Raw genomic sequence first — 16201 nt, forward strand, 5'->3', positions numbered from 1 at the left:
TTATATGTAAAGTCAAATAAATATTTCAATGCTATATACATGATTAGATAAATATATATTAAACATTTATGATATAAATACATTATGCATAATATATTTTATATATAATAAATATATATAATTAATTGAGCTAACAACATGTGTAATAAATCAGATGTTTTAATCTATATATCTATCTATCTAATGTGTGATTTATTTTGACTATCTATCTTGTTGATGACATTAGGTGAAATTTTCCTGTAAGATCACATTTGGGAGGGAGGTGGTAGGCTATATAATTCATGTCATTATTGGCATAAAGGAGGAGGCGACACTGGGAGCTTCTCTCTATGTTGGAACTGAGTGGACCAGAGGGGTTTATTTACAATCCTTGGAGCCATGTTTTATACACATGAAAATAAAAGACAGCTTGACATCTTTGTAAAATTTGAAAACATTTTTAATTAGACTATTTATCATTTATTAATCTGCTAAATAAAGTAAAATATAGCAGATATTTAATACATGTGTGTATATTTAAAAAAAACATACACAATGTAAATATAAGCAAGTGAAAATATTCTAGGAGACTTGGAGAGTAGTTAATTAAAAAAAAATAATGACAAAGAATGGACCATGTTTTTTTTTAGTAATTACGAAGTATTTACAGGACAAACAGGCCATTCGTCCCTACGGGGTTCTGCTCCACATGAGCTTCCTCCCTCCCCTCTTCATCTAACCCCATCAACATATTCTTCCATTCTTTTCTCCCACATGTGCTCATCCAGCTACTCCTTAAATGCATCAATGCTATTCACCTCAACTACTTGCTGTGGTAGCGAGCTCCACATTCTACCCACTCTGGGTAAAGAAGTTGCTCCTGAATTGTTGGATTAGTTTATTCTTGTCCTATATTTATGGCCCCTAGTTCTGGTCTCGCCCATAAGTGGAAACATCTCTATGTCTACCCTATCAAACCTTTTCATGGTCTGGAAGACCTCCATCAGGTCACTCCTCAGTCTTTTCTTTTCTGGAGGAAAGAGTCCCAGCCTGTTCAGTCTTTTTTCTGCTAGTTATAACCTCTCCGTTCTGGTGTTATTCTAGTTCATCTATTTTGCACCTTCTCCAAGGCTTCCCTATCCTTTTCAGAATATGGAGACCTGTACTATTCATAGCATCATGTGGTCTAACCAAGTTTAATATAACTTTTCTGCTTTTCAATTCTATCCCTCCAGAAATGAACTTCGGCTTTTTTAAGGTCTTATTAACATGCGGCGCTATTTTTATTGATCTGCGTAGCTGTAATTCCAGATCCCTCGGTTTCTCTACCACATTTAGAAACATATTTTCCAATATTTTGTAGATTTTATTTTTCAGTACTTCACCATGTTGGGATTAATTTACTGAGCCCACATAGCCCCATGCTTGCTTTGCAACAAACACACACACACACACACACACACACACACACACACACTGAATCAGATCAACAGTGCTACCAGACCAGTATGGTGGCAAAATGCTAGATCCATGAAAATTTTGGGTCTGCACTGCCATTAAATATATGGAAATCGGATTGTTCACTGAGAAATGGCGTTATAGTGCAAGATCTACCTTCCAGTGCCACTCGTGAGGTTAATATGCCTTAACACTGCACGTACCGGAGTCAGACTTAAGACCAACCTTGTCTGTATGGCTGATAGACTATGTGACACAGTTACCCACTTAACAATCCAAAATCATTTGCATGGTCAGTCTTGAAGTGAATTTGCACGTCATACTAGAAGTGCATTCCATTTTGGAAAGAGAGGGAAATTATAATGCATCTGATACAGATACTGATCCTGCCCTATCGGTGGGGTAGCATTTACTTAGATGTTGAAGCCTAATTATTCCTTCTCGTTCCAGTTGACGAGAGCCCTTTTGGGGAAAGAAAATGGGAATTGTTGTTACTTTATATACTTGTACTCATGTAAAAATGTTTCTGTTGAATAATTATACAAATGTTCTTGCATTGTTTTATAGATTTTGATGCAATTACTGATCCTATAATGAAAGCAAAAATGGTAGCATTAAAAGGAATCAACAGAGTTATGGCCCAAAGTAATTTAGGAATGCCGCCAATAGTGATGAACAGGTAATGATTTTCATGTGTTGGTAAATATTTGCTTTTGTAGGAAAATGGGCTTTTCCATCAGGAAGAAAATCTACTTAATTTAGAGAAATGAGTTAGAAATGGTGCACAAACCCTACTTAAAATCACTTGGCCTTAATTCCAATCCAAGGTAATTGATATTGCTCTTTACTTATTTTCTATTTATTATTGTCTACACAGTGACTTGTGCCATCTGTTGGCTATGCAAGTAGGTACAGCATATAACTTTTTGACTATTGCTCTGCTAGTTTCTCCGTCCGCCCTTAAAGAATGGTTGTCATGCAGTTATTGTATCATGATTTCTGAAATCATGCTATGAAAGTAACAGATATATCTTTACATGCTAAGTTCTCCATAGGAAGTATTGAGTAGGTGCCCAAGTGTTTTGTCAGTGAAAGATAGGACACTTGGAGGAGGAATTGACCAGGGTAGTTCTTGCACAATTCCTTTTAACTCTTTATAGAGCAGGAAAACAAAGTCTGGAAGCAGGTCCTCTCTTTCCCTGACTACCATTGTGTTTAGTACAGGGCAACATAGTTTAAAAAAAAATACATAATGTATTAACAACTTATGTAGCTAAGACAGTATGCATTATTTCTGAATCCCAGAAAGTGTCCATTTAATTATCAATGGATTTACGTTCTTGTTCTGGAACTGTCCAGAATTTGTGCGTGAGATTGATTGTTAAATGAAAATTAAGTGACTTATCTGAACAACATATGAACAGTGGCGGACAGATAAAGACCCTCTGGTCCATCAAGACTGCCCTACACAATTGTGATAGCTTGTGTATCATAATATATGCACTCTCCACCCCACCGAAAACCATGTGATCTCCTGGGAGAGGCGAAAAAACACATTAAAAACCAAAGTCAATTTGGTGGAAAGAGATCTGTGAAATTCCTCTGCGACCCATTTAGGTGATTGAAACTAGTCCAGGAGATTACTCTGGCCCTGAATTCCCCGCAGTACCTACGTATCTGCTAGAAATAGGTTCAGGTCTCGCTTGAAGGAATTCAGCGAATTGGTGTTCACTGCATGAAACAGCAGCTTCTTCCAGCGCTCCACTATTCTCTGGGAAAAGAACCATCTCCTCACATCTAACCTAGATCTGGCCTTATACAGCTTAAACTTGTGACCCTGGTCCTCTCTAACCGATTGGAACAAGCTGTCAGCTGGAACACAATCTATTCCCTTCATTATCTTATAAACCTCAATCAGAACACCTCTAAGTCTATGCTTCTCTAAGATATAGAGTCCCAACTCTTTTAGCCTATTTCGATAATCAAGGTGCTTTATATTGAGCACTAGTCTAGTGGCTGTCCTCTGCACCCTTTCCAAAGCCTCAATATTACGCACCATGTGAGGAAACCAAAACTGGACGCAGTATTCCAGGTGAGGCCTTACCAAGTTCTTGTACAAGGAACTCGCTGTGCTTTCAGATTTATTAAACTGCCGATATACTTAAAGGACCAGAAATTGAGATAGGTCTGTTGGTTGAAAATAAAAAGATTTCATGGTAATTCAGTATCGCGTGATGGTGTTGGGGCCAAGATCACTCTTCATGCAATAAGTGTCTTATCTTAGTTGATGATCAAGGGGGATGGGAAATCAGCTGGTGAGCTACTGGCAAAAGCCATGGGGCAGGTTGGCTGTAGCTATTTGTTCCAGAGAGTCTGCGGCCGCGAAGTGGGCTTGAGGTCCTGCGCAGGCTGCTCACCAGCTTTTCAGTGGAAATAACCGCGCATGCGCGAAAAATTGAATGAGCCGCGTCGCCAGTTAAAGGGCCCGCGCACCAAGAAAAATTACAGGGAACATTGGTCTTCAATATTCTCTAGTACTGATGGAAATTGAGGCCTGGACAGGAAATAAACAAAATTGATTTCTACTGCAGACAAAAATCCCTATTCTGTCAAGCAGCTGCACTGAAGGGAGTTTCTGCGTCTGTGTCACGCATTCATAGTTGTACTACATGCTGCCAAAGAATGGTTAGAGAGTTCTTTCCAAGATTTATTTTGAAATGGCCAAACCAGGAAAACAGTTTACGCAAGAGGATTATAGAGGATGATGGTAGTTACCTGTATAGTTACCTTCCGCTTTAAAGTTGAAGTTCGCGTGAAGAAGCCAGTAAGATTTTCTTGGATTTCTAACTGTATTTTCTCTGTTTCTTGCAGATTTCCATTCGTGGGCCAGCAAATATCTAGCACACAGAGTGCTGACAGTGGACAGAATCCCATTCACCAAGGAGCTAGCCCGGTAGTTATTTAATTAGATAATTTATGAAGTATATTGTAAACAGCAGTGCCAACCTGCTGATTCTTGGGCACAATTGCCCTTTTACCCACTTCAAAGATTCGCAGTATTAACAGTACAGAAACTGGCCATTCGGCCCATGAAGTCTGTGCTGGTATCTTTCTTCACGTAATCCACTTGTCAAGTCCCACTATTCCCTTGTTTCTTTCATGTTCCTCTTTTCCAAGTAATTTATTTTAAAAGAATTTATGGACTCTGCTTCGACATGATTTGTTTTCTTCGAATGCCCTCCTTCTAAAGCAATTTTATTTGAATTTCGCCTGTATTTTTTTTATTTGCTCGTGGGATGTGGGCCTATCAAGGCCAGCATTTTTTGCCCATCCCTAATTGCTCGAGATTTTTGTGATCATCTTAAACTTAATGCCTTTTTACCATCTCACTAACAAGTAGAATTAATCTATCTCTATTTACCTTATCATAGCCCACTATAGTCGTGAAGATCGCAATCAGTTAACCCATTAACCTTCATCGCTCTTTTTAAGTCTTTGTTCATAACTGTGGTATGCCCTTATAACTTCATCATGGCCCATATTTTCCACTGGCTGGATTTTTGACGCTCACACATGTTAACGTATGATTTTTTGCGTATGTTTGCGCCAGGACAAAAAAAAAATCAGGGCTTTTGCCAAAGAAATATTTGAATTTGACGCAGAGCTCTCCGAAGTTAGTCTGGAAGGGGCGGAGCTTCAAGTCTGTGCTTAAAAACTCTCTGGGCATGCGCGAAAAGCTGAAGTTGCCAGGGCAACCAGAGACGCTGAAGCCCGCTCCCCAAAATGACTGCTACCCCACCACCTTAAAGGGCCACAAAGGACCTCTCTCCCAGCCACCCCGCCTCCCCCCCCCTTCGGGCTGGAGCTGCTGCCACCGCTTCTCCTGTTGTTAAAAATTCTTGTACCCTAACCAGACAGCTAATCTGAAAAAACGATAAAAATCGTTCTAGTCAGAGACAAATCTAACATAAATCCAACTTGCACTGGGTACCTGTTGCTAGACTCTTAACCAAGCCAGCCTTCTGCTAAGACAGCAGGTTACTGCTGCTGTTACTTTGCTAGTCAAGAAAATTACCATAACCCAGTTCCAACCCAGCAGGGGCAACTATTTTATTTTGGCCTGTGCTGTTAGCCGCTCTAGAATACGATCATTGGCTCCCATGCTTGGAAAGGATGAAATCAATCAGGACTCCTGTTCCTAATTTACTGTCCACCTACCCATGTTGAAAAATATGCAGACGTTGGGTTGATGGTAAGATTGAAACATAGAAAATAGGTGCAGGAGTAGGCCATTTGGCCCTTCGAGCCTGCACCACCATTCAATAAGATCATGGCTGATCATTCACCTCAGTACCCCTTTCCTGCTTTCTCTGCATACTCCTTGATCCCTTTAGCCGTAAGGGCCATATCTAACTCCCTCTTGAATATATCCAATGAACTGGCATCAACAACTCTCTGCAGTAGGGAATTCCACAGGTTAACAGCTCTCTGAGTGAAGAAGTTTCTCCTCATCTCGGTCCTAAATGGCTTACCCCTTATCCTTAGACTGTGACCCCTGGTTCTGGACTTCCCCAACATTGGGAACATTCTTCCTGCATCTAACCTGTCCAGTCCCATCAGAATTTTATATGTTTCTATGAGATCCCCTCTCATCCTTCTAAACTCCAGTGAATACAGGCCCAGTCGATCCAGTCTCTCCTCATATGTCAGTCGTGCCATCCCGGGAATCTGTCTGGTGAACCTTTGCTGCACTCCCTCAATAGCAAGAATGTCCTTCCTCAGATTAGGAGACCAAAACTGAACACACTATTCCAGGTGAGGCCTGTACAACTGTGCAGTAAGACCTCCCTGCTCCTATACTAAATCCCCTAGCTATGAAGGCCAACATACTATTTGCCTTCTTCGCCGCCTGTTGTAGCTGCATGCCAACTTTCAATGACTGATGTACCATGACACCCAGGTCTCGTTGCACCTCCCCTTTTCCTAATCTTCGCCATTCAGATGATCTGCCTTCGTGTTTTTGCCACCAATGCGGATAACCTCACATTTATCCGCATTATACTGCATCTGCCATGCATTTGCCCACTCACCTAACCTGTCCAAGTCACCCTGCGGCCTCTTAGCGTCCTCCTCATAGCTCACACCGCCACCCAGCTTAGTGTCATCTGCAAACTTGGAGATATTACACTCAATTCGTTCATCTAAATCACTAATGTATGTTGTAAATAGCTGGGGTCACAGCACTGAGCCCTGCGGCACCCCACTAGTCACTGCCTGCCATTCTGAAAAGGACCCGTTTATCCCGACTCTTTGCTTCCTGTCTGCCAACCAGTTCTCTATCCACATCAGTACATTAACCCCAATACCATATGCTTTAATTTTGCACACCAATCCCTTGTGTGGGACCTTGTCAAAAGCCTTTTGAAAGTCCAAATACGCCACATCCACTGGTTCTCCCTTGTCCACTCTACATGTTAAATCTTCAAAAAATTCTAGAAGATTTGTCAAGCATGATTTCCCTTTCATAAATCCATGCTGACTTGGACCGATTCGGTCACTGCTTTCCAAATGCGCTGCTATTTCATCTTTAATAATTGATTCCAACATTTTCCCCACTACTGATGTCAGGCTAACCGGCCTATAATTCCCCGTTTTCTCTCCCCCCTTTCTTAAAAAGTGGTGTTACATTAGCTCCCCTCCAGTCCATTGGAACTTATCCAGAGTCGATCGACTGTTGGAAAATGATCACCAATGCATCCACTATTTCTTGGGCCACTTCCTTAAGTACTCTGGGATGTAGACTATCAGGCCCCAGGGATTTATTGGCCTTCAATCTCATCAATTTCCCGCCTAATAAGGATTTCCTTCAGTTCCTCCTTCTCACTAGACCCTTGGTCCCCAAGTATTTCCGGAAGGTTATTGGTGTCTTCCTTCGTGAAGTCAGAACCAAAGTATTTGTTCAGTTGGTCTGCCATTTCTTTGTTTGCCATTATAAATTCACCTGAATCTGACTGCAAGGGACCTACATTTGTCTTCACTAATCTTTTTCTCTTCACATATCTATAGAAGATTTTGCAGTCAGTTTTTATGTTCTTAGCAAGCTTCCTCTCGTGCTCTATTTTCACCCTCCTAATTAAATCCTTTGTCCTCCTCTGCTAAATTATAAAATTCTCCCAGTCCTCAGGTTTGCTGCTTTTTCTGGCCAATTTATATGCCTCTTCCTTGGATTTAACACTGTCCTTAATTTTCCTTGTTAGCCACGGTTGAGCCAGCTTCCCCGTTTTATTTTTGCTCCAGACAGGGATGTACAATTGTTGAAGTTCATCCATGTGATCTTTAAATGTTTGCCATTGCTTATCTACCGTCAACCCCTTTAAGTATCGTTCGCCAGTCTATTCTAGTCAAATCATGTCTCATACCATCGAAGTTACCTTTCCTTAAGTTCAGGACCCTAGTGTCTGAATTAACTGTGTCACTCTCCATCTTAATAAAGTATTCTGCCATATTATGGTCACTCTTCCTTAAGGGGCCTCCACAACAAGATTGCTAATTAGTCCTTTCTCATTACACATCACCCAATCTAGGATAGCCAGCCCTCTAGTTGGTTCCTCGACATATTGATCCAGAAAACCATCCCTAACAGACTCCAGGAAATCCTCCTCCACTGCATTGCTACCAGTTTGGTTAGCCCAATCTATATGTAGATTAAAGTCGCCCATGATAACTGCTGTACTTTTATTGCACGCATCCCTAATTTCTTGTTTGATGCTGTCCCCAACCTCACTATTAATGTTTGGTGGTCTGTGCACAACTCCCACTAGCGTTTTCTGCCCTCTGGTATTCCGTAGCTCCACCCATACCGATTCCACATCATCCAAGCTAATGTCATTCCTTACTATTGCGTTAATTTCCTCTTTAACCAGCAACGCCACCCCACCTTCTTTTCCTCTCTGCGTATCCTTCCTGAATGTTGAATACCCCTAGATGTTGAATTCCCAGCCTTGGTCACCCTGGAGCCATGTCTCCGTGATGCCAATTACATCATATCCGTTAACAGCTATCTGCGCAGTTAATTCGTCCACCTTATTACGAATACTCCTAGCATTGAGGCACAGAGCCTTCAGGCTTGTCTTTTTAACACACTTTGTCCCTTTAGAATTTTGCTGTAATGTGGCCCTTTTTGCTTTTTGCCTTGGGTTTCTCTGCCCTCTACTTTTACTTTTCTTCCTTCTATCTTTTGCTTCTACCCCCATTCTACTTCCCTCTGTCTCCCTGCGTAGGTTCCCATCACTCTGCCATATTAGTTTAACCCCTCCCCTACAGCACTAGCAAACACCCCCCCCTAGGACATTGGTTCTGGTCCTGCCCAGTTGCAGACCCTCCGGTTTGTACTGGTCCCACCTGCCCCAGAACTGGTTCCAATGTCCCAGGAATTTGAATCCCTCCCTTCTGCACCACTCCTCAAGTCACACATTCATCTGAGCTCTCCTGCGATTCCTACTCTGACTAGCATGTGGCACTGGTAGCAATCCTGAGATTACTACCTTTTGAGGTCCTACTTTTTAAATTTAGTTCCTAACTCCCTAAATTCGTCTTGTAGGACCTCATCCCATTTTTTACTTATATCGTTGGTAACTATATGCACCACGACAACTGGCTGTTCCCCCTCCCCCTTCAAAATGTCCTGCAGTCGCTCCGAGACACCCTTGACCCTTGTACCAGGGAGGCAACATACCACCCTGGAGTCTCGATTGCGGCCGCAGAAACGTCTGTCTATTCCCCTTACAATAGAATCCCCTACCACGATAGCTCTCCCATTCTTTTTCCTGTCCTCCTGTGCAGCAGAGCCACCCACAGTGCCATGAACTTAGCTGCTGCTGCTCTCCCCTGATGAGTCATCCCCCTCAACAGTACCCAAAGCGGTGTATCTGTTTTGCAGGGGGATGACCGCAGGGGACCCCTGCACTACCTTCGTTCCACTGCTCTTCCTGTTGGTCACCCATCCCCTATCTGGCTGTGTAACCTTTACCTGCGGCATGGCTAACTCATTAAATGTGCTATTCACGACATCCTTAGCATCGCGGATGCTCCAGAGTAAATCAACCCACAGCTCCAGTGCCGCAATGCGGTCTGTCAGGTGCTGCAGCCGATAACTTCCTGCACATGTAGGAGCATGACACATGTCCGACCTCTCCTGCCATGACTTAACCCTTAGATTAACTTAATTTGGCAACAAGAATGATAAAGGTTATCGACTGATAAAGGAAAAGATAAAGAAAAACTACTCACCAATCACCAACCAATCACTTCCCCCCTTGGCTGTGACATCACCCTTCGATTTCTTTCTACTTTTTTGCCTTCTCACCCTGCTGCAGCTGCACCAGCTAGCTCCTCCTCAATGCTGCCGCTCCCCGACTGTGACTGATGGGCCTTTTATAGCCCTCCTCTTCCGACCTCCCGCCGCGCCTCCTCGAACTCCTGCTCCCCGACTGTGACTGATGGGCCTTTTATAGGCTTCAGCTATAATGCCATCCACAGTGGGCAATCTTGCCAATACTTACCATCTTAGTTATGTATCATGTGCAGCAAAGAAAATTATCATTCAGCCCAACTGGTCCATGCTGTTGCTTATGCTCCACACAAGCCAATTTCATGTGGAGTGGCTGCTTAGGCAAGATTCTAGAGGCTTGAATGTGTCCGTTGAACTGTATCCCAGCAGGAGGAATGAACTGGAGAGAGAGGAGGGAACCATTTTACAATTGTGTGGTAAAGCAGGTGCGTCACTATTGCAGTGACCTGTTCGATTCACATCCCAGCAACCAGCAACAGAACATTATTGGAAGAGGACCGTGAGCCATTATCTAACCTGCCTTTATCTCTGGGGAAAGCTATGGTACAGGGAGCCTGGGAAGAGAATAAGAATAGAAAAATAATAATGAATTAAATTACAAACATAAAAATGACCTTGCCGTTGTGGGTCAGCGAGTCTTTTAGTGAGTGATCTGATTGTTTCAGACATAGTAATAGTTAATTATTTTCTCGTTTGGAAGATTATTTCATTGTGGGAAAAAATGCTGAAATATTGCTTTTGATTGGATTGTTTTCAGGATGCAAATTTGGCGCCTCAGATGTCACGCCCAAACCCTCCATCTTTTGGTCCAGGCTTTATGAGTAAGTAACAGTACCTTGTAGGTGTTTTTTTTAAACTGCAGTTGTTTCTTATTTTGTCCAGTTATTTTAACTGCTTAAGGAAATGTCTCTGTTTTAACCTTTTGAAGCTTACATCAAAATGTTTTCCAAGACAAAATAAATCAACAAAAATTACTTGTCTATAATACTGAAAATAGTTTAAAGGGGATTAGTCGAGAGAAATTATTCCACGGCCTGATTTTAGCAGGAATAAAACTGCTGTAAACTTAGTTCCTTATGCTGCCTTATTTCATGTCGAGGAATCAGTGTAAGTCTGACTCGATGGTAACACTCTTGCCGGAGTCAAAAAGTTGTGGGTTCAAATCCCACTCCAGGTCTTGAGCGCACAAGCCGGCTGCCACTGCCAGAAGTGGTATCTTCGGTTGAGAAGTTAAACCAAGACCCCAGTCTGCCTGTTCAGGTGACGTAAAGGGTCCTATGGCACTATTCAAAGAAGAGCAGAGGAGATCTCCTGGTCTCTTGGCCAACATTTGTCCTGGAGCCAACAACTCCACAACTGGTTTAATGGGTCATTTAGCTCATTGCTGTTTGTGGGACTTTGCTTTGCACAAATTGTTGTCATTGCCTACATAACAATGACTTCAAAAATCACTTTGGGATGTCTTGAGGATGTGAAAGGTGCTATACATTTGCAAGTTCTTGCTTTTTAAAGCAATTGAAACTCTGTCATGGGCAACATTTCCGCTAAGCGACCACGCAGCCCGGGACCAGCTTTTCAAATGTGAAATTTTGCGCATGCGCGGAGCTTTGAATGGGCCGTGCAGCCTGTTGAAGGGACCACGCACCCAAATTTAAAATTGGGGAAACGTTGGTCATGGGTTTCACTGTGTAAAATTTTGAACCTCTAAGGAATACACACTTAGCATTTGTCTGCCTGGATCAGCTGGTAGTACGCATCTCTAAGACAGAAGGTTTATGTGTTTGCACCTCATACCACAGGTTTTGAGCTCCATAATCTTAGGATCCAGTACAGTTCTATTTGGGTTGATTTTGAGTCAATTCCGTCTTTCATGACAGAGTTTCATTTGGATAGTTCGGGATTCAGCATGTTCTGTTTTATGCAAGTTGTTTTGAAGTTTTGTAAGTGTCTGGCTCTTGTGTGCTGTTTGAATCACTTTGAATGTGTGACTTTAAAGTTTTTGCATGGAAAACTGCTGTTTGTTTTCATTTGATGAGATTGTCAATTTAAAACTCTTAATTGTAGATCAGCAGTGTTTGGTTTTGCATTCTGACAAGGTAGGCTTCAGAATTCGCCCACAATTTTTAAAGCAATGTCACTTGCCTGTTTTATTTCGGCCGTCATCATTTCATTTCAAGGAGAACTGTAATAGCATTTTCACTATGTAGATCCTCACAGAACTCTGAGCCATTATGTCTCTTGCACAGAGAAATTTAGACAGTCTTAACAATTATTAATTTCCGATTGTGCAAAGAGCCTAAGACAAACCAGTGACTAAGCAGCAGCTAACCAAATGAGGAGATAGATCAGGGTAGATTAAAGGTCAGTTCACTCATCCAAGCTTACTGGTAGTGCTCTTGTCTCTGGGTCAGAAGATTGTATATTCAAATCTTATACCAGTATGTGAATGGAAAAAAACTAGGGTAACACTCCTGTACAGTATTGCAGAAATGATGTACTGTAAGTATTACCATCCTTCAACAACTGCTTGTATTTATATTGAACCTTTAACGCAGTGAAACGTCCCAAGGCGCTTCACAGTGTGATGCGATAAGAATTTGACACCGAGAGCATAAGTAGAAATTAGCGCAGGGTTGGTCAAAGAGGTATGCTTTAAGGAGTGTCTTGAAAGAGGGTAAAAAGGTTTAGGCAGGGAGTTCCATAGCTTGGGGCCTAGGCAACAGAAGGCACGGCCACCAATAGTTGAGGGATTATAATCAGGGATGCTCAGGAGAGCAGATTTAGAGGATAGCAGACATCTTGGGTGAGGTGGGGGTGGGTTTGTGGGGCTGGAGGAGATTACAGAGATAGGGAGAGGCGAGGCGAGGCCATGGAGGGATTTGAAAATAAGGATGAGAATCTTGAAATTGAGGCGTTGCTTAACCGGAAGCCAATGTAGGTCAGCGAGCACAGGGGTGATGGGTGAGCGGGACATGGTGCAAGTTTTGGATCACCCCTAGTTTACGTAGCGTAGAATGTGGGAGGCCAGCCAGGAGTCTGTTGGAATAGTCAAGTCTAGAGGTAACAAAGGCATGGATATGAGGGCTTCAGCAGCAGATGAGCTGAGACAGGCGATGTTAGGGAGGTGGAAATAAGCTGTGTTAGTTATGCTGCGGATGTGTTTGAAAGCTCATTTTATGGTCAAGTATGACACCAAGGTTGAGAATAGTCTGGTTCAGCCTCAAACAGGGAGAGGGATGGAGTCAGTGGCTAAGGAACGGAGTTTGTGGCAGGGACTGAAAACAATGGCCTCGGTCTTCCCAATATTCAATTGGAGAAAATTTTTGCTCATCCAGAACTGGATGTTGGATAATTTAGAGACCATGGAGGGGTCGAGAGAAATGGTAGTGAGGTCGAGCTGGGTGTCATCAGTGTACATGTGGAAACTGATGCTGTGTTTCTGGATGATGTCGCCAAGAGGCAACATAAGAACATAAGAAATAGGATCAGGAGTAGCCATTTGGCCCCGCGAGCCTATCTGATTCAATAAGATCATGGCTGATCTGATCTTGGCCTCAACGCCACTTCCCTGCACACTCCCCATAACCCTTGGCTCCCTTATCATTCAACAATCTGTCTATCTCCACCTTAAATATATTCAATGACCCAGCCTCCACAGCTCTCTGGGGTAGAGAATTCCACAGATTCACGACCCTCTTGAAAGAAGAAATTCCTCCTCATCTCCGTTTTAAATGGGTGACCCCTTTTCTGAAATTATGTCCCCCTAATTCTAGATTCCTTCACAAGGGGAAACATCCTCTCTGCATCTACCCTGTCAAGGCCCCTCATAATCTTGTACGTTTCAGTAAGATCACCTCTCATTCTTCTAAACTTCAATGAGTATAGGTCCAACCTGCGCAACCTTTCTTCATATGACAACCCCATCATCTCAGGAATCAACCTAGTAAACCTTCTCTGAACTTCCTCCAATGCAAGTATATCCTTCCTAAAACTGTACGCCTTACTCCAGGTGTGGCCTCACCAATGCCCTGTACAGGACTTCCCTACTTTTGTACTCCATCCCCCTTGCAATAAAGGCTAACATACTATCTGCCTTCCTAATTACTTGCTGTACCTGCATACTAACTTTTTATGTTTCATGTACAAGGGCCCCCAGATCCCTATGTACCGCAACATTTTGTAATCTCCCTCCATTTAAATAATAACTCGCATTTTCCCACATTCTGCTCCATCTGCCCAATGTTTGCCCACTCACTTAGCCTGTCTATATCCCCTTGCAAATTCTTTGTGACCTCCCTCAACTTTCTTTCCCACCTATCTTTGTTCATCAGCAAATTTGGCTACATTACACTTGGTCCCTTCATCCAAGTCATTAAGAAAGATTGTAAGTAGTTAAGGCCCCAGCACTGATCCCTGTGGCACCCCACTAGTTACAGTTTGCCAACCTGAAAATGACCCATTTATCCCGACTCTCTGTTTTCTGTTCGTTACCCAATCCTCTATCCATGCTAATATATTACCCCCAACCCCCTGAGCTCTCGTCTTTGCAGTAACCTTTTATGTGGCACCTTATCGATACACTACATTTACTGGTTCTCCTTTATCCATCGTTACATCCTCGAAAGAACTCTAGCAAATTTATCAAACATGATTTCCCTTTCATAAAACCATGCTAACTCTGCTTAATTGTATTATGATTTTCCAAATGCCCTGCTACTACTTCCTTAATAATGAACTCCAGTATTTTCCCAGTGACAGATGCTAGGCTAACTGGTCTATAGTTTCCTGCTTTCTGTCTCCCTTAAATAGGGGCGTTAGATTGCGGATTTCCAATCCGCTGGGACCTTCCCAGAATCCAGGGAATTTTGGTAGATTACAACCAATGCATCCACTATATCTGCAGCTACTTCTTTTAGACCCTAGGATGGAGTCCATCAGGTCCAGGGGACTTGTCCACCTTTAGTCCCATTAGTTTGCCTAGTACTTTTTCTCTCGTGATAGTGATTGTTTTAAGTTCCCTCCTCCCTAGCCCCTTGATTATCTATTACTGGGATGCATTTAGTGCCTTCTACCTTGAAATGCAAAATATTTATTCAAAGTCTCTGCCATTTCCCTGTTCACATTATTAATTCCCCAGTCTCATCCTCGAAGGGACCAATGTTTACTTTAACTACTCGCTTCCTTTTTATATACCTATAGAAGCTCTTACTGTCTGTTTATATATTTCTTGCTAATTTCCCCTCATAATCTATCTTACTATTATTTTTTTAATTGTTCTTTGCTGTTTGCTAAGTTTCCCAATCCTCTGGGCTACCACTAATCTTCGCAACATTGTATGCCTTGTTTTCAATTGAATACCATCCTTTAGAAACATAGAAAATAGGTGCAGGAGTAGGCCCTTCGAGCCTGCACCGCCATTCAATGAGTTCATGGCTGAACATGCAACTTCAGTACCCCATTCCTGCTTTCTCACCATACCCCTTGATCCCCCTAGTAGTAAGGACCACATCTAACTCCTTTTTTAATATATTTAGTGAATTGGCCTCAACAATTTTCTGTGGTAGAGAATTCCACAGGTTCACCACTTTCTGGGGCCCGTTCAGCGCTCGCTCTCTCTCTCTCTCTCTCTCTCTCTCTCTCTCTCTCTCTCTCTCTCTTCCCCCCCCCCCCCCCCCCGTTCAGCCCCCCTCTCTCCTCCCCCTCAGCCCCCCTCTTCCTTCCCCCCCCCCAGTTCAGCGCACTCCCCCTCCCCGTTCAGCCCTCCCCCGTTCAGCTCCTCTCCCCCTCACCCCCCCCTCACCCGTTCAGCTCCACTCTCCCCACCCCTCCTCTCTTCCCCCTCCCCTCCTTACCTCTCTTCCCCCCCCCTCCTCCTCTCTCCCCCTCCTCTCCTCTCTCCCCCCTCCCCCCTCTCCCCCCTCCCCTCCTCCTCTATCCCCCCTCCCCTCCTCCTCTCTCCCCCTCTCCTCCTCCTCTCTCCCCCTCCCCTCCTCCACTCTCCCGCCTCCTCTCCACTCTCCCGCCTCCTCTCCACTCTCCCGCCTCCTCTCCACTCTCCCGCCTCCTCTCCACTCTCCCGCCTCCTCTCCACTCTCCCGCCTCCTCTCCACTCTCCCGCCTCCTCTCCACTCTCCCGCCTCCTCTCCACTCTCCCGCCTCCTCTCCACTCTCCCGCCTCCTCTCCACTCTCCCGCCTCCTCTCCACTCTCCCGCCTCCTCTCCACTCTCCCGCCTCCTCTCCACTCTCCCGCCTCCTCTCCACTCTCCCGCCTCCTCTCCACTCTCCCCCTCCTCTCCACTCTCCCCCCTCCTCTCCACTCTCCCCCCTCCTCTCCACTCTCCCCCCTCCTCTCCACTCTCCCCCCTCCTCTCCACTCTCCCCCCTCCTCCTCCACTCTCCCCCCTCCTCTCCAC

At 43.8% G+C, this 16201-nt stretch overlaps 1 protein-coding gene across 1 annotated transcript in view; it reads left to right on the forward strand.

Moving 5' to 3' along the window:
• kmt2ca (lysine (K)-specific methyltransferase 2Ca) overlaps nt 1-16201 on the forward strand; it is a 420190-nt gene that overhangs the window by 335656 nt on the left and 68333 nt on the right. Inside the window, exons 41-43 of the mRNA XM_070881651.1 lie at nt 2005-2116; nt 4309-4390; nt 10545-10608. Coding sequence (XP_070737752.1) covers nt 2005-2116; nt 4309-4390; nt 10545-10608 — 258 coding nt within the window. The remainder of the gene's footprint in view (nt 1-2004; nt 2117-4308; nt 4391-10544; nt 10609-16201) is intronic.

This window comes from Pristiophorus japonicus, chromosome 5, assembly GCF_044704955.1.
Source record: "Pristiophorus japonicus isolate sPriJap1 chromosome 5, sPriJap1.hap1, whole genome shotgun sequence".
NCBI lineage: Eukaryota > Metazoa > Chordata > Chondrichthyes > Pristiophoridae > Pristiophorus > Pristiophorus japonicus.